This window comes from Populus nigra, chromosome 10, assembly GCF_951802175.1.
Source record: "Populus nigra chromosome 10, ddPopNigr1.1, whole genome shotgun sequence".
Taxonomy (NCBI): Eukaryota; Viridiplantae; Streptophyta; class Magnoliopsida; order Malpighiales; family Salicaceae; genus Populus; species Populus nigra.
The window spans coordinates 1,444,269-1,471,381 of record NC_084861.1 but is presented as its reverse complement, the minus strand read 5'-3'; the positions used below and the strand labels follow the sequence as shown (position 1 = coordinate 1,471,381).

General features: G+C 34.1%; 3 protein-coding genes across 3 annotated transcripts; 1 reads left to right on the top strand and 2 right to left on the bottom strand.

Annotated features, from left to right (window-relative positions):
- The first annotated feature begins 10,756 nt into the window (after positions 1 to 10,756).
- On the top strand, positions 10,757 to 12,961 carry LOC133704775 (CASP-like protein 1E1). Its single transcript, XM_062129746.1, has 2 exons — positions 10,757 to 11,474; positions 12,522 to 12,961. The coding sequence occupies exons 1-2, from the start codon at positions 11,227 to 11,229 to the stop codon at positions 12,850 to 12,852; spliced, it is 579 nt and encodes a 192-aa protein (XP_061985730.1). The 5' UTR covers positions 10,757 to 11,226; the 3' UTR covers positions 12,853 to 12,961.
- Positions 12,962 to 14,689: 1,728 nt separating this feature from the next.
- Positions 14,690 to 16,562, bottom strand: LOC133704200 (cytochrome P450 81E8-like). Its single transcript, XM_062128981.1, has 2 exons — positions 15,475 to 16,562; positions 14,690 to 15,385 (listed from the first exon to the last, which is right to left on the bottom strand). Exons 1-2 carry the CDS (start codon positions 16,354 to 16,356, stop codon positions 14,777 to 14,779), a joined length of 1,491 nt encoding a protein of 496 aa, XP_061984965.1. The 5' UTR covers positions 16,357 to 16,562; the 3' UTR covers positions 14,690 to 14,776.
- A 4,981-nt stretch (positions 16,563 to 21,543) lies between these two features.
- On the bottom strand, positions 21,544 to 26,197 carry LOC133704560 (uncharacterized). The gene is made up of 11 exons (XM_062129417.1): positions 25,814 to 26,197; positions 25,482 to 25,577; positions 25,219 to 25,373; positions 25,030 to 25,123; positions 24,791 to 24,861; positions 24,578 to 24,684; positions 23,749 to 23,870; positions 22,914 to 23,002; positions 22,675 to 22,734; positions 22,162 to 22,266; positions 21,544 to 22,018 (listed from the first exon to the last, which is right to left on the bottom strand). Exons 1-11 carry the CDS (start codon positions 25,959 to 25,961, stop codon positions 21,899 to 21,901), a joined length of 1,167 nt encoding a protein of 388 aa, XP_061985401.1. The 5' UTR covers positions 25,962 to 26,197; the 3' UTR covers positions 21,544 to 21,898.
- Between the last annotated feature and the right edge of the window lie 916 nt (positions 26,198 to 27,113).

The following is a 27,113-nucleotide window of genomic DNA, read 5'->3' as shown; positions in this document are numbered from 1 at the left end:
ATGGGACCTCGTTTTTTCATGTTGGTTAATAAAAGGAATCGCCAGATGGGATTCCAAGTTAAAGGAGATCGCCAGAAGGGATCTCGTGTTTCGCTATTTGGAGGTCGCCAGATGGGACCTCGTTTTTTCATGTTGGTTAATAAAAGGAATCGCCAGATGGGATTCCAAGTTAAAGGAGATCGCCAGAAGGGATCTCGTGTTTCGCTGTTTGGAGGTCGCCAGATGGGACCTCGTTTTTTCATGTTGGTTATAAAAGGAATCGCCAGAAGGGATCTCGTGTTTCGCTATTCGGAGGTCGCCAGATGGGACCCCGTATTACAAGTTGAATAAAAGGAATCGCCAGATGGGATTCCAAGTTGTTTAAAGGAGATCGCTAGAAGGGATCTCATGTTTCGCTATTTAGAGGTCGCCAGATGGGACCTCGTATTACATGTTGAATAAAAGAAGGAATCGCCAGATGGGATTCCAAGTTAAATAAAGGAGATCGCCAGAAGGGATCTCGCATTTCGCTATTTGGAGGTCGCCAGATGGGACCCCATTTTTCGTTTGAATAAAAAGGAATTGCCAGATGGGATTCCAAGTTGAAGGAGATCGCCAGAAGGGATCTCGTGTTTCACTATTTGGAGGTCGCTAGATGAGACCTCGTAAAAAGAAAAAAGGGAATCGCCAGATGGGATTCCAAGTTGATTAAAGGAGATCGCCAGAAGGGATCTCGTATTTCGATATTCATCCAAGGAGGTCGCCAGAAGGGACCTCATTTTTTCAACATTGGTTACAAGGAATCGCCAGATGGGATTCTAAGATCTTTTATTAAAGGAGATTGCCAGAAGGGATCTCGTATTTTGATATTGGTTAAAGGAGGTCGCCAGACGGGACCTCATATTTCATGTTGGTTAAATGGAATCGCTAGATGGGATTCCAAGTTGAGATTGCTATAAAAGACAAGTTTCAGATCAATCAAGATTCAACCAGATTAGTTCCGGGAGTTCCGTTTTGGGTTTATCTTTATAAAACTTACTGCGCAAAAACCCTGCTCCGTAAGCATTATAAAGAGGGGGCATCTGTTGTAACCCATTTTTGGGTCCCCCACAATATATATATATATATATATATATATATAGCCAAAGGAGGTTAAGAAAAAATAACATGAGGCAGAAGCGCTCAGAAAATAGTCGGAAAATTGGTCAATGAGGTTAAAAATACAAAGATTGGATTTTTGATAGTATATTCTTGAAGGAGGAGAGCCCTGTTGAGAAGGAAAATTTGGAATTTGAGGAGAAAAGCCCAAATTTAGATGTTTATGGACTTAATTGGATTTTAAAATGAATTTATAGGGGATTTGATGGCAAGAAAAATTTATTTTTAAGTCAATTTAGGCTTTAATTGGAAGAAATTAAAGTTCTGGGGTCAAATTATAATTTTTGAGAGTTGATTTGGTTAAATCAGGGGCTAAATTGAAGAAATTGAAAGTTTGTTGCTCAATTGAGGGTCAAATTGCATAAATCAGAGACCAAGGACTGAAGTGAAACACACGGCCAACTATGGGGGGTAGAGACCGAAATACTGTTCATTTTTCTTCTTGCCCCGAACATGCAGCGGGGAAGAAGGAAAAAGGGGCTTTTGTTTGAATTTCGCCGGGCCCTCTCATGCCGTTGGAGCCGAACCTCGACAGTAGCACCCAATGGCCGACCAGCCGCCGCGAGACCCGCTCCCATGCACAACAGCAAAAGCCACACTCACTTGCTCTATAAATAGCACCCAACACAGCAAAGAGCAAGGGGGGAAAATGGAAAAAACAGAGGAAGAGAGGAAACGAGATAGGAAAAGAAGGGGAGAAAACAGGGGAAGCTCTGAAACATAACAAATACACCAACACTGCCAACACCATTGATTTGTTACCTTCACCTTCCCACCTCCCCTGAACTGCTGACAGAGGGAAACACCAGAAAGAGGAAAGAAAGCAAAAAACGGAAGGGAGGGAGCTGCTGCAGAGAGGAAAGAACAGTTACTGTCACCGGGCTCCCTCAGCCACCGACCACCAGCTTCATCCCAGCCATTCCCTACCACTTGCACCTCCATTGAAGCTTCTGTAGAGAGGGAAGAGTAGTTGTTGACAGAGGGAGCAAAGGAAACAAAAAGAAGAAGCAGTGCCGAAACAGCAGGGAGGGGGAAGAAGGCCGCATCAATGCCACCGCCAAACCGGCCACCAGCACCATAGCCAGCCTTCCTCAGCTCATCATCTTCCTCCCACCCGTTGCAGCACCATTGAAGAAAAAGCAGCAACTTACGCCTCTACACGGGGAAGAAGAAGAAGAAAACAGCTGCTGTCATCGGGCGTCCTCTCCATTGCCACCAGCACCATCAAAGCTGCCAAACAACAGCAGAACCACCGCGAGAGGGAAGAGCACCGTGAGAAACAGAAGAAGAAAGGAGAAGCAGAGAAGAACAGAGTAAGGGAAACACAGTGAAGAAAGGGAAGAAAAGCTCACCACCGTCCAAACCATTCTCCGGTCAGCAACCGCCAGCAGCACCGCCTTCAGAGCCACCACAGGTCAGCCCTCTGCCCCTTATCTCGTTTTACTGTTCATCTTCTTGCATTGCAGAACGTGCACTGTGCACGTTCTGCAAGCAAGAAAATAATTAGCCGGTTACTGTACATGTGCACAGTAACCAGCTAATTAATAAACGGGTTGCTGTGCATGTACAGTACCCCTGATGTACAGTACCCCCGGTTACTATGCGTGGACAGTACCCTCGATGTACAGTGACCCCGTTTACTGTTTTTTGGGCTGGAACCCCAGCCCAGCCCATGCTGCTGGGCTGAGTCCAGCCCTGTAGAAACCAGGCCCATTTTATGTTGGGCTGATTTCGACCCAGTTTCCTTTTGGGTCGGGTCTGGACCGTTCGAACAAAAATTCTTCAAAAAAATTATTTCAAAAAATATATGATTTTATGTAATTTTATTACTGTATTTTGACCAATATCGGTTTGTATTTTTATACTGTAAAGATACAAATCCGGTATTAAAATACCCGGTTTTCGTCAAGACATAAAAAAATAAAATAAATTTAAAATGTTTTCATGCATACGGCCTAGTCTCTCCAATATATATATATATAAATATTATAACATCATATTTTCACACAACAAAAGAAATTTCAAAACGATATATGTATTAGCATGCATTTTGGCTTTAATAACCAGTTTATTCAAGCCATGAGAACTAGGCCAATATTTCAAAAATTCTAAAAAAATCTTTTTGTCTTCTTTTAGTATTTGGGATTATGAATTTATGCATAAAACGTATTCCTGATATTAAAAATATGGTTTTTTTACATAGATATTAGAACGGTTAGTTTTTACCCGATAAGATAAGGACCTCCTTATTGAGAAGGACTTTTCTTGAACCATAGACGGACCAACATACATAGACATTAGAACGGTTAGGTTTTACCCGATAAGATAAGGACCTCCTTATTGAGGAGAACTTTTCTTGAACCATAGACGGACCAAAATACATAGACGTTAGAACGGTTAGGTTTTACCCGATAAGATAAGGACCTCCTTATTGAGGAGGACTTTTCTTGAACCATAGACGGACCAACAACTAGGAAACACAACGAGACCTTGAATTTTATCAGGCAAATAAACAATGCAGCTTACCTTAGGTAGGGCGTATTTGGGGTGCTAATACCTTCCCTTTACGCAACCAGTTCCCGTGCCCGATCTCTAAGACCAGTTAGGGTTCCTAGTGACCAAAATACTAGGTGGCGACTCCCATTCCTTTTTTTTCACTGCTAAGAGACAAAGAATTCCTTGTCTCCCTATATTTACCAGATATATATATACCCCTACCCATTTGAGGGTGGACGATCGCCGCGACGTCGCGCACCCGCGACAACACATACACCAATTCCTTTAAAAAGGATCGTTCAAGAGTTGATTGGTTATCCATATTGAAAACCAAACCCAGGGGTCGTGTCAAGGTTGTTTAAGATGAGAACGATAACTCAAATGTCGAAGATGATATCTTTTAAGTAAGTGAGTTGGTTCAACCAACTCACTTACTTGAAATGATAATATAAATGATAATATAATAGTGTTGACAGAACAAATCAGTCCATCTCCTTCTTTTCACCGAACAAATCCCTAATCCCCTTCTCTAATTAACCAACCGGCAACCACAAAAGCGGCGACAATCACGGTCACGGTCACGGTCCAGTTTTCACTCCTTCTCTTTCCTCACTCTAGTCACCACTCCAGTCATCAGTGCTCGCGGTCGCGGCTTCCTTTTCATCAACAGCGGCGACGATCTCCTTAACAACTCAAGGCTTCCTCTTCAATCTTCATCAATAGTGGCATGCCGGCAATGATCTCTTTTCTTTCCCATCATCAACAATTGACGACTTCCTCTTCATCAACAGCAGTAGGCGACATCGCTCCTCTTCACTGGCAGCTGTTCAGCCTTCATCATCAATGGCTCCTCTTCACCGTAAGTTGATTTTGCCTTTAAAATGTAAAATTGCAATAGTTGATTTTTCCCTATAATTGTATATTCCCCTATAATTACAACTTTTGATTTTGCCCTGTAATTGTATGTTAATTTTTCCGGTCCTGTAATTTGTATATTTATAATGTTTTTTTGTCCCTTGAATTGAATTGATGGAATGAATTAAATGGAATTGATGGAATGATTTTGAATGTTTTTCTGTCCTTTTATACTGTGGAGTGTGGAGTCCAAACTTAGTCTCACATATGTGTTCTTGTAAACTTTTCCATTATCAATCGTTTGGCTGCTGCTATCACATATATATGCCTTATGAAAGGAAAAGGTCTAAAGTTTTAGTTTACAAAAAGGAAAGGTTTGAATTCTTTAGTTTTTCAAAGCGTTAGAAATAATAATCATAAATGACTATAAATAAATAAATTCTATGTCTTTTCCCGTTTTTTCCCTTTGTATTAAACTGTATAGTTAAGTTACAGGCTTACTATAACACTTATCAAATTTCTTAATATGCAATTTTAATGATATTTACATGTAACACCATGGCGCATGCAATTCCAGTTATCTAAGGAAAGAAGAAATTGTTGTTCATCAAAGAGTGGAGGATAATCCTCTAATTATTTTTTAAAGGTGGAAGTCAGGATATTTCTTTTATCTAAACCATGCATATACGACTAGAACCAGTAGGAGAAGATTCAAAATGAAGGCCATGACTAATTAATTGTATTGAGGATGACTAAGTTTGGATTTGCCCTTTTAACTACTTCTTATGTTGACTTTGATTATTTCTTTCCACACTCACAGTATAAATGGACAGTTGAATTGAATTGAATTATTTTTTGTTAATGTATTTTAAAATTTCTTATGATTTTATGATTTTACGATCCGTTTTTACGATCCGAGTTTGTTTTGCATTTTCCATGCCGTGTTAAAATCGCGATTTTAACAACCTTGATGACAACATGTCATTGGGTGCCGATCAAGAAGAGCTACCTGCATCGACTCATGACGCTGCCTCTTCCAGTGTTATTCCACAACGTAGAGGCGGTGTCCCTTCACGGGGGGATCCATTCACCTGCAAGTATGAGGCGCATTGAAAAGACGACCTTTCAATGTAAGTTTGTTTTGCTTTGAGTTTGTTTGTGTTTAACAATTTATGAACAACTAATATTTCATTAATTTTATCGATTTTCAGGTTTATAAAAATTAAGCCCCCCCGGGTAATAACATCGACATTTAAATTGTCGATGGAGATTCCATTGTTTCAATGGAGTCAGGTTTCCAAACATCCTGATTGGAAACCTCATGTCGATGCATGGTTTTCTAGATTTCACGTTAGTGTTAATTATCGTATTTTTCATGTAAATGCCTTTAATTTATTTAGATTATTGATTTATTTTTTATAAATTGTTAATGCAAGGGTAAAGTTGAATGGGATAGAGAAAATGACAATGTTGCAATAGGGTTTGAGAGAATCACGATTCAACTAGGTAACAACGAAAACAATACGATAATTATTTTTTATTTTAAATATTAAAATTTTATTTGTCATTAACTGATATAGAATACATTTGTATCATGTAGGTTGTGTGATTTTTTTTATGAAGTGCAAAAAAACCTAAAAAATATGCCAGAGAAAACGCTCTACCAAGCTGGAATGACGTGACTGTTTGGAAGGATTTCATGCCGCCATACATCCTGGAGGATACATGTGTGGAATATATTCAGCACGTGACATCCAAGTGTTTCACACAACGCTCGTAGTCCAGTACGGGGAACTGGAGTAGGTAAATTCATGACTCGATTACCACGCACACCGGCAGCTCCGTTCCTTTCGTTTCGCATGCGAAACAGATGGTAAAATTGATTTTAATCACATTTATCTTTAATTAATTTGTTGTTATTTATAAATATATTTAATTTGCAACATTTGTTTTCTAAGAGGTTACGACTCTTGGACGTGAGCCGAGCCCAATAGAGCTTTTTTGTGGAGACACATGTGCAGAATGAAGACCACCAAAAAGGGATGCAACAGTTCGTCGACAACCGCGCTCAACACTTTGTGGTATGTTCATTCAACCATTTTCTATCATAAGTTTTTATTTTCTTGAATTGAATTGGATGATTTTGGTTTTTATTTCCAGAAGACATATAACAGTCGGTTGAGAGAAAGATATAGGGATGATCCTTCTACCCACTCGGATTTCGATTCGAATTTGTGGATGGAGGCAAGATCATCTGGTGCAAATTGGGTGTACGAACTCTTCAACACTACGACCGAGAACTTGCGAACGGCCCGTATTGTCTCAACCGCTAGGAGCTTGCAATCGATATCAAGTACCTAGTCACAGAAGTTCGCCTTGCAACAACATACGACTCATCTCACTGAAAAATATGAACGACTCTCGGTGGATTATGAACAACTCCACTAAATGGTCATGGACATGAGATCACAGATGGGTGGTACGTGTACGCTCTTTTTTTGGCCGTATGGTCCCGGGAACGACTAGCCTCCTCATTCTCCTCCTCCAGTGTCGTCATTGTTATAATTTAATTTTTATTTGAACATATAAATTTGTAATGAATATAAATTTGTAATGAATATTTGGATTTTATATTATTCAAGTTTATTTTTACATATTTCAATTTTATACAATTTTATTTTTTTAATTATTTTATTTTTTTGTTCAAAAGATTGATTTAAAAAAAACATCTATTTTTTAATTATTACAAACGGATATACCGACAGACACAATCCGTCGATATATTTCAAAGGTTAAGGGAACAATTTAATCCATATACCACTACAATACTGTTACATCACCGATGAAATTATTTTGTCGGTATTTTACAGAGGGTTTGAATAAATTAACAATAAATGCCACTACCAATAACCGACGGAACTACCGTCGGTGTATTAAAACGGGTAATTTTTTTGGCACACATTTTTCATCTATAAAACCATCGTTGTTTTTTTTACCTACAGAAATGACATTATTGATGAATGATTTCTGTCTGTAAATCTGTCAGTAAATGTTTTACCGATGGATTGTTAGTGTAAATATCGACAAAAAAATTTGTTGGTAAAACTATTAATTCTGGTAGTGTGCATTAGGACCATTGTTATTAAACCCGAATTGGCCCGATCGGTTGACCCAGTGGCTGGACCAATATAGGTAAGGTGAAATACCGGCAAGAGTAAAAAAATGATCAAACCCGGTCGACCCGCCGAGTCGACTTATGACCCGGGCATCCCGGTAAAACCTGATAAAGACCTTTTTTTTAATGTGTTTTTTTCCTAGCTAGAGACCCCTTTTTCATATTTTTTTAGTTGGTTATTAACCCTTTTCAAAGTTTATTATATAAATACTAGAAAAATATTAAATTTTTTCAATGTGTGATTTGAAACCCTTTAGTATATATACTGTTTGTTCACAAGAAAAAAGGTTATTTTTTTAATGTGGAATTTGAAGCTCTTTAATATATATACTCTATGTTCACAAGAAAAAAAATTATGTTTTTTCAATGTGGAATAAAAAACCTTTTTGGTTTAAATACATCAACTTAGAAGGATAACATAGTATCTTTTCAATATGGAATGAAAAATATTTTGAAATAATATTTTAAATTTCATTATTTATAACATGTATAGCCTATATTCAATGGATTGTTTCTTATTTTTTTATAAAATATTAAAACTTCAAATATTTTTTTAATTTTTTCGGGTTCATGCGGATTGACCCGAGTGAAATCATGTAACTTAGGACCCGACTCCTTGGTCGGATCAACCCCTAGATCAGATTTGATAACTATGATTAGGCCTAAGAGATTATTATATTCTATGTTGTTTGGGAGTACAATAGGTTTTTCTTTTAAATGATTTTAAAAAATACATTTACTTTGAAAAATATTAATTTTATTATTTTCAATGTGTTTTTAATAATTTTGATGTGCTAATATTAAAAATAAAAAAATATTTTCAATTATTTTCAAATAAAGAATACAATGCATTGCATTACCAAGATAAAGAAGACGAGAACAAAAGATTAATTTTCTATAAATCTCTATTTATCTATTCAACGATCACAACATCAACCTTAACGTAAAATAATAAATTGTATTAATAATTTTTTTTTATTAAAAGTTCTGACTTGAGCCTCATTTGCTTGGCAGAAAGTGGTTTCCTAAAAATTAATTTTTAATTTTTTTTGTGTTTGTTTGTCATTAGAAAAATTGGTCAATGAAAAATATTTTCCAGTCAAAAACATTTTTGGCTTGGTTTCCAGAAAAGTGTTTTTCTTTTATTTTGGGCGGAAAACACTTTCTAGAAGTTATGAAAAAATTAAAAATATCATATTATTTGTTGATTATAATAAATTTGGTCCTAAAACTTTTGATTGCTATATATATATATATTTTTTTTTAATTTCACCCCTTAGAATTTTATTTAATTTGATTTTTATATTAACTTTGATCATCATTTTTATTATTGTTATTTGCTTGTCTCTTATTATTTTTTTAACTGAAAGTTTTTATCTATCAAATTTGATTTTCATTCTTTTGATTGTTATTTATTTTATTTGAAATAATTTATGAAATTGTAATTATTATTATTTTAATTTCATTATCTTTTAATTTTTTTATATGTTAAATTTGATCTCCATTATTTTGATTGTTATTTATTTTATTTGAGATAATTTATGAAATTAGATTTTTTTTTATCAATTTCATTTTCATTCAATTTTTTAATTTGTAATATTTGTTCCTTATTATTTTAATAAACTTGAAAAAAAATATTAATAAGTTATTTTTCAGCTCATTTTCCATGACATAACTAAACACTAGAAAATATTTTTCAACTTATTTTTCATGACAAAACTAAACACTAGAAAATATTTTCCAACTTATTTTATATGACACTACCAAATATCAAAAAATAATTCACTTTCTAGAAATTTACTTTTCAAGGAAACCACTTTTAAAACAAAAAAACTACTTTCCAACCAAAATTACTTTTCAGCAAACAAACAGGGCCTTGGAATGTTTCTTTCATAACAAACCAATCATGTACTCTATGCTATAAGATGATATAATTTTAGTTATTTCATATGTATAGTTGATTATATTATCATAAACGTATTTATTTATTATCAGCAATGGAGCCTGTCAACATAATTTGTAATAATTGTGAAAGAGAAAACTACAAATTATGAATGAGACTCATGGTTGTAATTAATATTTTTTTTCATAGAAAAATACAATTTCTTTAATATTAATGATAATACATTACTATTACAATTTTGATTTTTTCTCTTTTAAGGTGTCCATAAAGACTTTTTTCTATACATGTCAGTGTATCTTTGTCGAGTGGAGCCACAATCATTTCGCTAAATTTTGATTATTTTTTGTAAATTAATTTTTTATATGTTTTTTTATTGTTTAGATATACCAAAAATAAATTTTAATATATATATATATATATATATATATATATTATTTTAATGTATTTTTATTAAAAATAAATACACTTTTAAAAATAATATTATCACTGTCACGGGTACCCATGCACTTGAAATCTCTTGCAACCACTTGATAATGGGAGAAAATGTTGCCCAACTAGGCCATATGGATAGAAGAATCCAATGACTTCATCACTTGAGACCTCCTCACAATTGCAAGTCTATTTTTTAATACACGATTGGTCCTTGAATAAACACGCAGCCGACGTTAATAAATAAATAAATAAATAAAAAATCTCGAAAACCAAGGATGAAAAACCAAACAAAATCAGATGATATAAAACTTACAATTATTTGAATATCTAAGAACATCGATCTAGGAAACCAAATATGAAATTGTTAAAAAGAAATAAATATATAAGGAGGGAGGGAGGAGAGGGGTTTTCGCCGTCAATGTAATTCCGGTTTGTTTTTATATTTTAAAAATATTTAAAAAAATTAATTTTTTTATTTTTTTCTTTACTTCAAATTAGTATTTTTCTTTTATATTTTTCGATCATTTTGATGCTGATATAAAAAATTTTAAATAAAAAAAATATTATTTTAATATATTTTTAAATAAAAAATATTTTAAAAAATAACTACAATAATTTCGAATAATTTCAAATAACGACAACCGGAAAATCGTGTGGTTTTTGAGGATTAGTTTATCAGATGAGAACAACTAGAATTTTAATTAAGAAGATTTCGTGACATTACATGAACGGTGCAATTAATAGAATTAGGTTATCGTTTCCCGCTAGACTGTCACACATCTTCTCATCTCCGGCAAAAATAATATTGACAGGATTTCTCAACGAGTGGGAGAATGGCTCCACTGACTGCCTCGCACAGATCACAAATCTTCTGAGACGTGTCCGTGGAAGACCAGCTTGTACATCTCTGTCTATATCTTATAGACACCATTAATTCCACATTAAATCGCCTCCTTTCTCTGCCCTACTGCCTACGAGACTTGGGCACAATCCATCGACCCCATGCCCTCCACTTCCTTCTTAATTCACGCCAGCGACGCCAAGCATGTATTAGGTTTTGTCTCTCTCACGCTTTCCTACCTGACCAAGGTTCACACTCTATTTAATGCCCCTCCTCCTTTCCTAGTGCTCGATCGATCGAGCTCCCTTTGGAGACCCTGCTAGCTCACCCTCTATTGTTCTCTCTCTCAAGGCCAGGCTAGATTGTACGTACGTAGTCATTATTAGCATGGAGAGCCAAAACAAGGCCAGTCTTCCTGTAATGGATGGGCTTGAGAGGAGAGTGGCGAGCCAAAGTGAAGGAGCAAGGACGTGTGACTTGCTTCTACGAGTTTTAGCCTTGGTGCTGACTCTGGCTGCTGCTATAGTTCTTGGGGTAGACAAGCAGACCAAGGTTGTTCCAATTAAGGTTGTGGATACCCTGCCAGCGATTAACCTTGCTGTCTCTGCAAGGTGGCATTACTTGCCTGCCTTTACGTAAGTTCTCTCTTCCAAGTTAATTATATCTTTCTATTTGGTTCATGTGTTTTTAATCACCATGACGACCTTGATTTATTATCTATTTTTGCTAACATGAAAGAAAAAAAATCCTCATGTGATTAGATCAACCGAGTTTTTTATTGAAGTAATTAAATAATTTTTTTATTTTTTTAACTTGAATCAGATCTGGAATTATTAGGTCAACAGACTTTTTTATTGAACCAATTTAATAATTTTTTTATTTTTTTAACTTGAATCAGATCTGGAATTGACCTACCAGACCAATCTAAATTTTACACCTTTATCTACACCAATAACTCAAATACTGTATTAATTATAGTTGTGAACGTAGTTTTTAAAACCTGGTTCGGGACCCGGCCGATCTGGTGTTAGAACTGGGTCTAGTTGAAGAAAAAATAGAGGAAGAAAAAATTCGGTGTGACCTGGCAAGACCCGATAAAAAATTCTGTTACAATCTATTGATTTTTATTTTTTTTACAAAAACATCATTTTTATTTTTTAAAAAAATTGACCTGATTGATCCGGTAATCCGGTTAAAACTCAAAACTTGAGTCTTGAACCAGATCGATCAGCAGATTGGGCATGAAAACTATAATTGTGAAGCTAAAGTTGATATGCCAGGTTAAGATTTACGACTATGATTAATACAAGATTTGAGTCATTAATGTAAATCGGAGCGATGAGGGTACTGACGAGGGCTAGTATGGCCCGAAAAAACTCATTAATATTATGTCTTTATAAAAAGAATTTATTTGGCGCATGCAGTGGAGCCACCCATCATTTAACTAAAATTATCAAGATTTAATTTCTTGCCTCTCTAGAATAAATTTCCTGGCTCCGTCCAGGTGATTGTAGAGGACTCAATTGCATAATGATCGTTTGTCGAGTGAGATTTGCGTAAAACAGCCTGCATCTATTCTTGTTCTTGAGCAATTCAACTTGAGTTTCTTTATATATATATATATATATATAAAGAGGCCTTTTTACTGTTTTGGAGAATTATGCGGGTATTCTGTTTGATAGGTATTCCGTTGCATCAAATGCGATAGCATGTTCATATGCAGCTCTCTCCCTAGTCCTCGCCGTGAGTGGGAAGAAGGTGATAATGTCCATTGTCGTCGTTCTTGACCTGCTGATGGTGGCAATGCTGTTTTCCAGTAACGGAGCTGCCTTGGCCATTGGTCTGATGGGTTACCAAGGGAATTCGCACGTGAGGTGGACCAAAGTGTGCAATGTTTTTGGGAGATTTTGCAACCAGGTTGCAGTTTCTATTGCCCTTTCTCTGCTTGGTTCCATCTTGTTCCTCTTGCTTGTCGGCATCACTTCCTTGCGGCTTCTCAAGAAATCCCAGTGAATCTTTGGACCTTGTTTGTAATCTAATATTATAAAACCTCTTTTAATTCACGTCCTTCCTCTGTGTATTGTATGAAAAAAATTATTTTATAAAAAATATTTTTAGTTGAGGTTGGTGTGGTATTTATATATGTTTGGTTAAAATTATAGTTGAAATTGAGGTTGAACAAAAAGTAGTTTAATTTGTTTGGTTAAAAATGCTTTTCAAATTGAGGTTATAAAATAATTTTAAAAAATACATGTTAATATTGATGGTTTTTAATTTAAATATTGTACATGTAACTACTGTTATTATATCATGAAATAAGTAAAACTTTATATAAAATAATTTTTATTGTTCCATTAAACTATCTACAATTCCATCATGAATGAAATACATCCGACAATAACTACAGTTTTCTTGGTTTCTTAAGCGCGCAACAACATCAGGTAAAACATAATCAAGAACAAAATTGAGATTGCAATGAAATTCTGCAAATGCTATGTCATCAAGCGATCTTCGTCTAATTTATATAGTGATATTTTATAATGTTAAACACTAGTTTTTCAAATAAAACACAATTAAAAATAAAAAAAATAAAATTTAGTTTTTTTAAACACTAGTTTTTCAAATAAAATACAATTACAAAAATAAAAAATAATTTTTTTATTTTACTGAGTCAGACCCTGTTTAATTTATTTAGCTCTGACCAGATCGATAAACACTAGTTTTTTTCATTAGTGATGGGATCCACAGACAGTAAATCAAATTTCATTTATTACCAAACACCAATTTTCTTTAATTTGCTTCAACAGCAAACACAACCACGAAAACAAACGGTCACTGTAATAAACGGTCACTGTAATGCCTCAACTCTCAATGCTTAATTTATAAGATCTGTGCTTGCATGTGTCAAGATCTGTAGCAGTCAATTAGTGAGTCAACGATCATATAGGGATTGTTGATTGAGTGTTCAGAAACAATTTTATCACAATTGGGTCCAGGAGGCTTAGAAAAGTGTTGATCTAGCCCTCCCCATCCATATTGATCTAGCCCTCTGTGTATTTATGGTAGGATACACTGGGGAATTTTTTAGGTTACAATAAGACGCGTAATTTTAAAAGGTTAGCTAGCTAGATAGACAGACTCAATTAATGTAATTAATATTCCAAGATTTAGCTCGGTCTAGGGGGTACCATTTTCAACTAATCAAATGGGAGTGGGTGGACTGTCACCTCCATTTGACATTTTTTCATACAAATCAATGTTCAAAAGTTTGAAAATTCAACTCCATTATCCAATCAGATACAAGAACTCGTTGCTATCTGAAAGGCTAGTTTACATCATTGTTGATATTGATAGCAAGATTTTATTTTTTTTATAATGTAAGAAAAAAAAATCTAGATGGTGGTAGGCCTATAAAATTAGTTGAGATGCGCGTAAGCTGACCCGGACACCTCCGTTAAACTAAAAAAAATATAGTTTTGTAATTGTATAGTTTGCTAATCTAATATTGACTTATTTTTTATATTAATATTTATTTTTAAATTAATATAGATATCTAGATTAATTTACGTATATTTTTACTATTCCAACAAACCCTTAATTGTCTTGATATTAATATTGTCTTTGTCCATGATTGTAATGTCCCCTTCCCCGCGACTTCCAATCCGAATTTCTTGGTACAACCTCAAAATAATATGATAAGAGATTCCTTGGCAATTCCTACGCCAAGAGGTTTAACTCACGATTAATACTTACTAAAATTGCTATATAGCAGGAACATTCTCGGCAAATGTTAAATGTTTTTTAATTAAAAATATATTAAATTGGTCATTTATTAATTTAATCGAAATCATCACAAAAAAATATTTATTTAATATTTTTTAAAACAGAAGGAATAGTTTGTAAAATACATTGAGAAATCTAGGTTAAACCGCAAAAACTAGGAGAGAAGATCAACCATGCCTGGGCGCACTCTACACATGGCCTCAGCTGGCTCTACTCTGCACATGAGTGTGTGCATCTTGTCAGTCATGTCGATGTCCTTTCCATCAACCTTCTCCCACTCGAAGCATTGAATCAACGAGCCCAGTGTCATGGCCATTATTCTCTGTGCCAGCCCCTCCCCGGGACAAGCTCTCCTTCCCATCCCGAAAGGCATATGCGTGTATGCTTCGGATTTCCAGTTTTCAAATCTCTCAGGCTTAAAACTTGTTGGGTCATTCCACAGAGTAGGATCTCTATGAATAGCCCACGCATTTGCAAACAGAATTGTACCAGCTGCAACATCGTATCCTCCAATGGTACAGTCTGCAGATGACATATGTGGTGCTAGGAGTGGAACAACTGGATATAATCGTAAGCTCTCAAGGATGACACTTTGAAGGTAGGGTAGTTTCGAGATATCCGCTTCATCTACCATGTGGTCTTGACCAATCTGAGTATCCAATTCTTCTCTTGCTTTCTTTTCCACGTCAGGATGGTTCAGCAGATTGCAAACTGCCCATTCTAAAGATGTACTGAGGGTCCTTGTCCCCGCGAGCAACATTATCTGCAGAAGAAATATAGACTCTTAGATACAGAGTTAATCATCTATGATCAGCTAGAGCTAGAAAATGAGATCTGGGGCTAATCAATCACCAGAATAAGCCCTTTAATTATGTCCTCTGTATAGTATTCCGGTTGAGAATCCTGCAGAGTAAGCAAGTGGTTTATCATGGTATTTCTATCCCTGTCACGTCGATGCTCATCAACCAGTCCTTGCAAGATCAAATCCATCCTCTTACTGAGCCCCACGCACTTCTTCACAAATCCATTATAATCAACACTCTGGAAGATTGGGAACACATCTGCTAGATTTGTCAACCCACCAAGGTCAGCATACTCTTGCATGGTCTCCTTAAACTTTTTTGCCTCCTCAATTAAATTCACATCTTCACCGTAATACCGCTTCCCTGCAATCATTCTCATTACGATATTAAACGTCAGGTCTGTAAACATGGACCTTAAATCTACCTTAGCAAAACCGGTGTTGGAAACCTGCTGAAGTCTGCGTGCTAAGAGCTTGATTTCGTCTCTTCGGATGCCCGAAGAGGAGTTGAGGCGGGACGACGAGAAGATCTCAATTGCGCATATGCGGCGAAGGTTGCGCCAGTGATCACCATAGTTGGCTGAAGCAACCGTGGTGAAGTTGTAATGTAAGTGCTTGCCATTTAGAAAGGGAGGGCGGTTAGCGAAGTTGATGTCGTTCTTGGTGAAGCATTCTTCTGCCAGAGATGGGGAGGATACAAGAATCACGGAGCGGGAACCAAATCGAAGAAAGACGATTGGGCCATATTTTCTTGAGAGATTCTCAAGAGTTCGATGGATGGGTTGTTTGAGAAGATGAAGATGACCGATGATTGGAATAGCTGGCGGGCTTGGTGGGAGATTTTTGCGCTTTTTTCCTGTTGGTAGCAAGAACTTAACGGCAAGGACAAGAAGGAAAAAACCAAAGAGTGAGTATAGATGAGTGTTAGGCATGGCTAGTTCCTGCCTGCTCGCTATGCCTCCAACCTGATGAGTTCTGCCGGTATTTAAGCTGGTTTGTCAAGTTGTATATATTGGACATTGAATTCCTTCCTTCCTCGATAATGTGTTGTTTTGTGAGTCTTCTTTTGCGCCTTTTTTGACCATGACTCCCCAGGGTACCCCAAGTCAAGGGATGGCTGCTTCCTCAGCTCTCAAAAACGAAATGTGTGGTTGATATCCATATTTTCAATTCCGTTTCGTTTCCGTTGGGATAACTGAAATATTGCGTGTGAATTTAAAAAACAGAACAGAATAATTGTTTTCTTATTTTAAATCTTGATATGTTCTGAATTTTTTAGATAAATTTTAATCAAAATATTCCGGTTTTATTTTACATGTTTCGTTTTGGTCTTGAAAAACCATTAAATTAAATCCAAACTTCAACTTATTTTAACTAAAACAAATCAAAAAAATACCATATAAGTATTAATAACTCCATTTTCAACTACAAAATAATTTTTAATCAATCTAAACAAATCAAATAAAACAATAATAATAAATTTATGGACCTAATCTATTTTTTTAGCATGGTGAAAGAGCAAATTCATCTTCATGGAACTCTCCTCTCCTAACAAACCTTTATTGACACCAATAATTATTACATTTCTTTTATTTTTTTGGTTGAATAAAACATGAGTTGCATATTTTTTTTTATAAAATGTTATGAGATCAAAAATCATTCTCCATTAATATCACAATAAAAATATATTTTGCAATACAATTATAATATAAAAAGCACTAGATTATTTTTTATTATCTTAAAAAAAGCATGGTTTCCCAATGAGTAAACTGAAGGGAATTTAAAGGGGTAACAAACAAAACTTATAGTTTAATTAAGGGTTAAAAAAATACTAATTGGGTAGTGTTTGTGTATTAACCTTAATGTGACACTTAGATTCCAACTCCCTCTACTTTTGTTCAAGAATTAATTATTGTAGCGTTTTGACGTGAATAGCTTGTGTGGCTTCCTTTTTATCTTTTAAAAGTAAAAAGTCCGGGTTTGATTTATGTTTTTTGTGTTAAAACATTTTACTTTCATAATATTTTAGTATTTTGTTTAAGTTGAATTATTTTAAGTTAAATTTCTATTTAATCTTGACTATTTAGGAATATTTTAAAATTTAAAATTATACTACTTTGACATTGTATTTATATAGCATAATTTATAATTAATTTATGTTGAATTTGAATTATATATATATATATATATATAAACAATATAATTGATACACTGAAATACTCTAAAACTAAAATATTTTATTTTAATTAAAAAAATAAAACATTTATCAAAACAGAAGAGACCACCTTTGATCGATTTATGTTTGTAGCTGTAAGATAACATTTTCATCGAAAGAACTCCAAGCTGTAGCTGTCATTTAGCTCCATTGATTCGTTTTGATTTTGGGTGTAAAGGACTTTATGTTGGATTCTTACAGATCTTTTTTAAAAAAGATCTGACAAGGCCATGGTCGGCTCCAGATCGATGACTTCTTTCACTATTCCTAATTTAAGCAAATGATATATTACCACCATATATCCAGTCTTTCAGGTGCAATGAGTTAATAGCCTAGCCACCAAGTATGACTACTGAATCCACAGTAAATTAAGGAGATAAATATGAAGAATGCTAAATTTTATTGTAAAAAATGAAAGGAAAAGGAAAAACAAAGACAGAAGATGAGTTACAGCTACGATATTCTTCAATCTTTGGCCCCTATGAATTTCTTGCCTGAGGTTCTGTCCTGTCCTGTCCATCTCTTTCTTTGTTTCTTGTTCCTCATTCATTTTCTCGTCTTGGAATTATTATCCTTTTGGCTGGTCAATCACGTATATAATTTGCAGTACATGGACTCCTTTTTACTTAAGTTTGGACTTCTACAAAATCAAGTTTGGTCCGTTCTTCATGTCCCAGACTTCATCTCTTCTTAATTAATTTTATGTATAACATACGTCAACTTCTTTGATTTCTTAGGCCAAAAGAGACCTCCTCAAAGGCAAAAAGGCCGCAAGAGAGATGATTGTTGGTGGAACAACTGCATCCATTAAGTCACTTGAAAAGGAGGTAAGAACATTGGAGAGGCTGAAGAGGCAAAAGGATTCATCAAACAGTTGGAATTCGTCAACAAATATAACGGTCTCTAGCACTGAGGTCTCCATTTTCAGGATTCAGGCAATGGCTAGACAAGGTCTGGTGAAAAGAATTCTCGGGATCTTCCAAAAGAACAAGTCTGAAATTTTGGATGCAAATGGAGTCGGCAAGTACTGATCACAGCAACTACTTACTCATGGCAATGCCATGTTTAACAAATATTTCATTAGATGTATCATTGGTGAGGAAATTAAGGGTACTGAACAAAAAGAAGAGAGGATTTTCATGTTAACAAATATTTCTTCACTTTTTGAATGTATGAGTTTTTACGCCTTGTTTCTTTTATGCATGTATGTCTGCGTGTGGATGAAGATTAGAATTTGTTTAAAAATGTGGTTATGATTATTTTTTAAAGTAATATAATTTTTTTTAAGTTTGTTTTAGATATAGCTGAAAGAGAAATGAGTTCAATTTTGCATAACATCATTTTTTAATAGACTACTATGTACATTTACTTAGCTGGAATCAAATTATTATTTTTTAAAAAATTATTAAGAATATAGAGATTTTTTTGACATGATGATCTTGAAACCTGTTAACTCAGCTTTTTATCTAGCTTGAATTTTGAATTAAACTATCTAGGAGCTGATCTAAAGTGAATCATTAAATTTAATGGGTTCAAAAACAACTTAGATAAACGGTAAAAACATGACATAGCTTTTAAAAAAAACTTTAAGACGCTAATCTTTTTTAATATTGAGATGATATCAGATTGGATTGACCTTGGTCACCCTGCGACTTGGGTTATGGACTTCAATGGATTTAAAACTTTGTTGTTTTGTAAATTATTTTTATTTAATTTTATGATAAAATTAGATACTTTTAAATGGAGTACCAACTCTAAAAAAAAACATTTATTTGAGATCGTGATATATAAAGTAGAAAAAAATAAACAATGAATTCTATTTCTCAACTAATCAATATTGAAGAAGAGTGAAATAAAAAATAATTAGAAAAATTAAAGGACCGAAAACTAAAAAAAACAAAACATATCAAGTTTGATGGATAAACCCGTGAACCGGGTAACCTAGGTCAACATGTCAAATCCGCAAACTGGATAATGGACTCTATTAGGATTAATAACTTGTTTTTTTTTCTAAACTATTATTTATTTAACTATATGATAACAAAAATAGACAATCACAAAATTAAGCGTCAAACTAATACTAAGACTTTTTTTTAAGATTACGATAACATCATAGAAAATTATGGAACTCAATTCTCAATCAACCAAATATCGAAAAATAAAATCGAAAAAAATGAATTTTAAAAAAAAGTTAAACCCGTCAACATGCATATGGACTTTCTAAAATTTAATAACATTTTGTTCCAAAACTATTTTTTTAACTATATGATAAAAAAAATACACGATCACATAATCGAGTTCAATAAAAAAAAGGTATCCTGCCAAACCTGCGAACCGGGACAACCAGGGTTACCTCGTTAAACTCACAAACCGAGTCAGTAACTCCAAAAGCTTTAATAATGTATTTTTTTAAATAATTTTTTATTTAACTAAACATTTTTAAAAATAGATCATAGTGTGATGCTGATATATTTTTCTGATACCAACCCGATATTGAGATATTTCTTTGATACCGCGATAACCATATAAAAAACAAATTAAAATATTATCAACTCTAAATCCCTATAAATGCATCATATAAGAACTAAATAAAAAAATTCAAAAGTCAAAGGAAAAAAAGGGGTCAAAATGCAAATGAAAAAAAAAACATTATAGATTATTATTGTAATCCACAATGCTAATAAGTGTGGGAAAACTATATTTTCACTTTTTATTTAACTAAATTTTTTTAAAAATAGATAATATCGCAATACTGTGATTTTGTTTTTATGCTAACCTAATCTTGAATATTTTTTTGATACCATGATAACCAATAAAAAGACAAATTAAAATATGTTATAAACTCTAAATCTTCATAAACACATCATGTATGAGAACTAAATTTAAGAAAATTAATAACCAAAGGAAAACAAAGGGGTCAAAATAAAAAAATAAAAAAAATAAAACAATACGACTTATTATTATTGTAATTCACAGTTTATTATTATTGTAATCCGCGGTGCTAAAATGTGTGGAAAAATAATGTTTTCCCTCTGTACCTCTAGCTGTATACTTTATAAAAGCAATGTTAGTTAGGTTGATTTCTGAAGCCTTATAAATCAGTTATGAGATTTCTTTTTATCAGGATGTGGTTAGGAAGCATAGCGGAATGCATATCTGTTGACTGTACTGCAAGAAACATTTAGAGGTCAAAGGTTTTTGTCAAATATGGGAGAACTGGCTTGATCCTCTCAATCATGCAATTGCTACTTGCCCTAATGCTGCATGTTCTTCCTCTTGTTTATGTTCTTTTCTTCCCGACCTAAATCAAACTGGATCATCAATTTGATAAGTCAATCAGTTCATTGAAAACCTAATTGGATCGAACAGGCAATGTATTATCCAATTTAACTGAAAACTAATTAGGCTCCAAATTATGGGTTATCTAAATCTAAACTACTAGCCATCTGATATGCTCGTAATTCCACTGCCTTGCACTGTGGCTTATTGTAAAAAAATAAAAGAAGTCAAACCAGTCTCTTGAGCTTCAGTGCCTTCTTTCGTCTTTTTTTCCCTTTTCGAAGAAATGAAATCCCTATTTTTCCACCTCACCTGCCATCAAAAACAAGCAAACAAAAAAAAACATCACTCAAGCAGTCACAAATGCGGTTCTGCCAATAGACTGGCACAAAAAGTCCTCCAGGCTTTACTGCAACTCTTTATAACATTCTTCACTTCTGAAGAACAAGAAAATTGCTTGAATACCATATACAAGACACACAAGCTCATGTCATTCTCGGCAATATTGATTATACAGCATTGGCGTTCAGGCAGAGGATATTATTTACAATAGAAGCAGAAAATCTAACTGGCAAGACAAGGAGGAAAAGAAGCAAAATTAGAATAGAGACTGCGACGAGGGACATCCATAAATGCTGTACCGCCAGGTTCATCTGAGATATAAACTAGAAGCTACAAAATTGTCTCTTGAACATGGAGATCGAATGAATATCCTACAAAACAATCTAGTCTGAAACTTTCTTTGGTTCCTCCAATCGATTCTGAATTTAGAAAATTACTGTATGAACATTGATTCTTAACGTACTGTTATGAAAAGATAACAAATTTTTTGTTACATGTCCAGAGATGCTAACAATTGAGCTCCAGCTTGGTCCTGCATAAAGAGGTGATTATTGAATTGCTGCTCCCAGAGTTCTGACACGGTTGTTTCTCTCTTAAGGTTCATATTTCCATGCTCAATTGTCCATGTCCTAGACATTTTAGCATGGGATTTCTTCCTTAATTGCTAGGTCTTCCAAATTTACTTTCGCCTCCACACCCATGTTTGGTAGACCATTAACCATTGCAGGAATGCCAGATTTTAATACAGCAGCTATCGCCTGATTGATCAGATAATAACAAGGACAAGCAGTGTAAACTAAGATCCCAATCCTCATACTACAAGAAAAACATGTGTGCGCGCAAGCGTGTGTGTAACTTGACCCTTTAAAATAAATGCACAAAATATCAGAAAATACTGTACCTTCCTATTTTCCTCTTTCTGGTGTTTGACAACAGCCATAGGCCATTCATTTACTAACTTCTGAAGTTCAACCACCACACCTGACTTCTTGGTGTCAGGTAATGTCTGCATCCAAGGAAACTGACTTGGATCAAAAGTGTTGCCATACAAAAACAAGTTGGAAAACTATTTTTCATTGTATTCTAGCTAAGAAAGTACAAAAAACCTCTCTCGCTGCGTTAACACTTTTCAATATTATTTTCCCTGATGCATAAGAATGCATCTAACCTTATGATGTTCAGTTGAACCAAAATTTAAACTGCTTAAATTGCTGTTGAGGTTTTTAATTGATCTATGTCAATTTAGGAATCCATGACAGCTACCAGACTTACCAACCAAGCAGCTTTAACTTCAACTATTGTTAAACAGCCCTTCCTTTTGGTAGAAGAAAAATAAAAAATACTCCCAGCAAGGAGAAACTGAGTGGATATGGGTCTACAGATACTGATACAAACTATGAACAATGATAGGCACCTGATCAAGGACTTGAATAACAGCAGCAGCATCCAGAGGCTTGCCTTCTAGTATTAAACCCTGAAAAAAACAGCACCATTCAAGAACTTCAGATAAAGTTTTCTCACCAGAAATATCCATGCATCAGTGTAATTTTGCCAAGAATGATGAATTCACAGAGTGATCACATTGCACTTGACCTATCAAATAAATCTTGATACTGGACTATGCATGCGAAAAAGATACAGAAGGTTGATTACCTTAGCACATGAAAACGCACTCACAAGAGTGTGCTGCTTCATCGACTCAGATCTAACCTTCTCAGTTTTCCATAATGATTCGGTATCTCCTGTAAAATATGAACTTCAGATTCTATATAAAAATGATATATAATTCTGGGCTTCAGAGAATGTATTATTCTCAAATCTCAACCAAAGGAAAACAGAGGTTTGACTGCATTGAGATTGTTCTTTGACAAAAACCTCTTTGTAAGAGATGATATTCAGACTCCAGACACAAACAAGAGAATGTTTCTATAAAGAAATTCTCTCATGCTAACGAGCTGACAAAACCATACTATAGCATGAGAAAATTAAGACATGAGCATCTGTTCTCTGAACATATGCACCTACACATATGCACCCACCCTAGATTGATTTGTATTTTGTCCTGGCCCTTAGTAAAATAGAGGAAGAAAGACCCTAGCTCAATGTATGAGCAAATAAAACCAAAGCCTAGAGTTCATGGCTAGGGAAATATCTCAACTACGACCTCCCATCCTCAAAGACATCCCAATAACGGCAAGGAACAAACATAAATCACAGAACAAACAAACAGAGGCAGGCCTCACAAACAGAGAGCAATATTTATTACAAAACTGGAAGACAGAACAATTAATCTATACTAGTAATAAACAAGGGAAGTGCATGATAAAATGCATTCTGAAAATCCATCTACTTTCTAAAAATATCAACAAAGGAGTTGGTATTTCAAGCTGGAATCCTTACCAACAATCACAGTGACCACAAAAATTGATGGCAAGTGGATGAAAAACATAGGCAATTATTTGAAAAAAGAAGTAAGAGATGTAGAGACCTCTTTTGGCAGCAAAATCCATCCATAGGTCAAATGCATGTCTGCGCAGTTTTACCCCAGCCTTGAGAAACTTTCTTGAATACTTAGAAATCAACTCCCAATTATCAGAATTGTAACAGATGCTGCAATTGTTAAATCCCAATAAGTTAGTGAAATCATTGTTGGAAGAGCACTAGAGCAACATAATACTCTTGCACAGACAAGATTCTTTAAGTAATGTCCAAAATATTTTTTATCAAAGAATGTGTAATGGTACAGATCCAAGAACAATTGCACAGTTTTAAATTCACTAATACTGAATCATAATCTAGAAACGTTAATATGGAAAAGTATTTTAGACTCGAGGGGTTGTTGAGGTGCTAGCCCTTCAGATTGCAGGATGATCAAACTTGAAATGTACATTTTCTTTGGAGATCTAGTCTTTTCCTATTTGGGGTTAATGGCTCAATTTTCCTTATATAATGAGGCATTTCACCAATCTGTCCTTATATCTCTAATTGAGCCAATTTTATCCTTGAATATACATTGAGTTTCTAATCTATCCTTCTGATGAGATTTTCAAGCCAACTCATTGGAATTAGTACAAATTACTTGAAGATCTCATCAGAATGATAGATCAGAAACTTAACATATATTCAAGGATAAAATTGGCTCAATTAGGGGTTTAAAGACAAATTATAGAAATACCCCATTACATAAGGACAGATTGAGCCATTAACCCTTCCTATTTGAGTATAAATCAACAAAACTATTTTTATTTCGTAGCATTTGGAGTTTACATCACAAAAAAAAAGAAGAAACAAGCTATAACAAATCCAAAATTATGCACCTGGAAACAAGATCTGCGGTACTGGGCTGTAATGGGATGTGATTCCTTTCCAGAAGTTTCATTACTTCAACCATGAGTTTGACATCATTATGATGCTTAGCATACAACTGCAGCCCAAAAATACCAATCATTTAACATCAAAAAAAGAAAGAAAAGAAAGAAAAAAGAAATACATGAAGAACAAGAAAATCTGACAACTTAATAGAAGAGTACCAGCAAATGGTTGGCAGATGCAACACTTGGAGTCAGTCCATACATATTATGATTCCACAAGGCCTTCTTTCCTGCATCATTCTACCATGCTTAAAATCCTAGCAAGTTCACAGTTCCAAACACCAAAACAAAACACAAATTTTTGCTACATGGCTTGAAAGGTTATATGTAACTAATAAAAGCAAATCTAATAATTTGAAAATAAAAAAGCAGACTAAAGAAATTCAGCATACACCTACCGAAGTCAACAGTACCCAAACGAGCACATGCTTTAGTAACTTCGCGGCAAAGATTGCAATTAAAATTGTCATGAATTCGAAGATTTGACAATCTCTGCATACCAAATACACACGTTAACAAAAAATTCAAAACCCATTAACCAAAAATTTCTAGTTACAACAAAAGGTGCTGCAAGATTAGCCACTAACAAATCTTCGGAGATTTTGCAAAGCATCAAAAAGAAGCTTAATATCCTCACGGGTCTTGCAATTCTCAATCAATGACCACAACCATGCATTCGGCGCCATTGTGCGTCTAACATTCACTGAGTCAATAATATCATCATAAATCTTCTTCACAGCCTCTGTCATTCAACAACACAAACCAATCATCACTAGAAAAAAAATAATTAAAACTTCAAATTTAACTAAATTTTATATATGCATAAAAAAAATATATTAATTCAACAAACCTGTTGCAGTGCTCTCTCCACCACTCGCAGTACAAAACGAACCCTTTGATGTCCTAGAGTACATTACATCTCGCACCGTTGCGAAACAATAATTTCCTGTAAAAATTTTATTTACACCATATGACAAACAAACAAATAAATAAAATCAAAATCAAAATTGAGCAAAAAATAAAATAAAATAATACGATGCCTTAATAACATTTATTCCCCAATTTTATTATTAATTTTCTCAGAAACCAAAAGGAATAGGAAAAAATCCTTCTCATAACAAGCAAAAATACCAGAAAAAAGAAAATAAATAAATAAGTAAATGCGAGATCACTAAAGAGTACCTGAGGAGGGGAGGGAGCGCGAGGAGTAAGAGTGGAGGCTTTGACATTGAGAATAGATGATTAATTTGTGATCTGAGGGTACTGAGTTGAGGAGAATTTGAGGCTTCAAAATCCTGGTGAGTCCACGCGCGTTTGATAGGACTTGCATCGTTTCTGTGGAATCGAGATGAGCTGGTGACTGTGAGTGTGAGTGTGAGTGTTAGTGTTAGTGTGAGTTACGAGTTTTGAGTGAGTGGACTCGGCGGTTTGCGGAGCGAGGGAGCTGATGTCTCAGGGTAGGGAAAAATGATCGAGAGGGTTTAGAAGGGGAGAAGAGAGGGTTTTGCTTATGTGGTACGGCTGTGTAGTTTGGCTCCCTGCACTCGTGAGCTTGGAAAGAAAAATTATTGCGGTTAATAGGTTGTGTTTGGAATTGTGTATTTAGTTATATTTTTTAAAGTATTTTTATTTTGAGATGTATTAAAATAATAATTTTTTATTTTAAAATTTTATTTTTAATATAGTACATTAAAATAATTTTAAAAAATTAAAAAAATCAATTTAAAATAAAAAAATTATTTTTTTCAAAAACACGATATCACCACAAAAATAAACACCCTTCAAGTGATTAATATTAAGTTTATATTTATTTTAGTAAGAAAAGCTAATTATTGCACACACAACGTGGTTAATATAAAAAATATCTAAATGTTGTTAATGTATTTTTTAGCAGAAGAAAATTAAACTATATGAGAATTGACTTGATGTGACCTTATCAATTTTATAAATTTAAAGACAAATTATATGCCTGATAAAAAATATAGTTCGACTCAAAGACAACATCATTTTTAAAATATTAAAACAACTCAGGTTAACCTGCAAAATTCGTTATATAGATCATGAAACCTTAATAACCTTATAGAAAACAAATAAAAAAAATATTAAACCCAATTATCAATCAACTTAATGTTAAAAAATAAAATAAAAATAAAAATCAACTAAAAAAATAAACCAAGTTAACTCAAGTTAACTTATCAAACATAAGTCATAAGACAATAATAACTCTATAGAAATTAAATCGAAATAAATTATGAAACTCAACTTTCAATCAAAACAATGTTTAAGGATTGAATTAAAAAAATCAATTAAAAATGACACAAAAAATCACTCAAGTGAACCGACAAACTTGTAACCAAGGTCATGAGACCAAGATAACTTCGTAAAACACAAACTGAAATAAATTATAAAATTTAATTCTCATTCAATCTGATATTGTGGAATGACATTGAAAGAAATTCAACTAGAAAAAAGAAAAAAAGAA

Coding starts and splice junctions, on each gene's coding strand:
- LOC133704775 (XM_062129746.1), top strand. CDS start 11,227: ATGGAGAGCCAAAACAAGGCCAGTCTTCCTGTAATGGATGGGCTTGAG. Junction 11,475..12,521: donor CATTACTTGCCTGCCTTTAC/GTAAGTTCTCTC, acceptor TCTGTTTGATAG/GTATTCCGTTGCATCAAATG.
- LOC133704200 (XM_062128981.1), bottom strand. CDS start 16,356: ATGCCTAACACTCATCTATACTCACTCTTTGGTTTTTTCCTTCTTGTC. Junction 15,386..15,474: donor TAATTAAAGGGCTTATTCTG/GTGATTGATTAG, acceptor TTTCTTCTGCAG/ATAATGTTGCTCGCGGGGAC.
- LOC133704560 (XM_062129417.1), bottom strand. CDS start 25,961: ATGCAAGTCCTATCAAACGCGCGTGGACTCACCAGGATTTTGAAGCCT. Junction 24,685..24,790: donor CATCTGCCAACCATTTGCTG/GTACTCTTCTAT, acceptor TTTGGGCTGCAG/TTGTATGCTAAGCATCATAA. Junction 22,019..22,161: donor AGAAAGAGGAAAATAGGAAG/GTACAGTATTTT, acceptor CTGATCAATCAG/GCGATAGCTGCTGTATTAAA.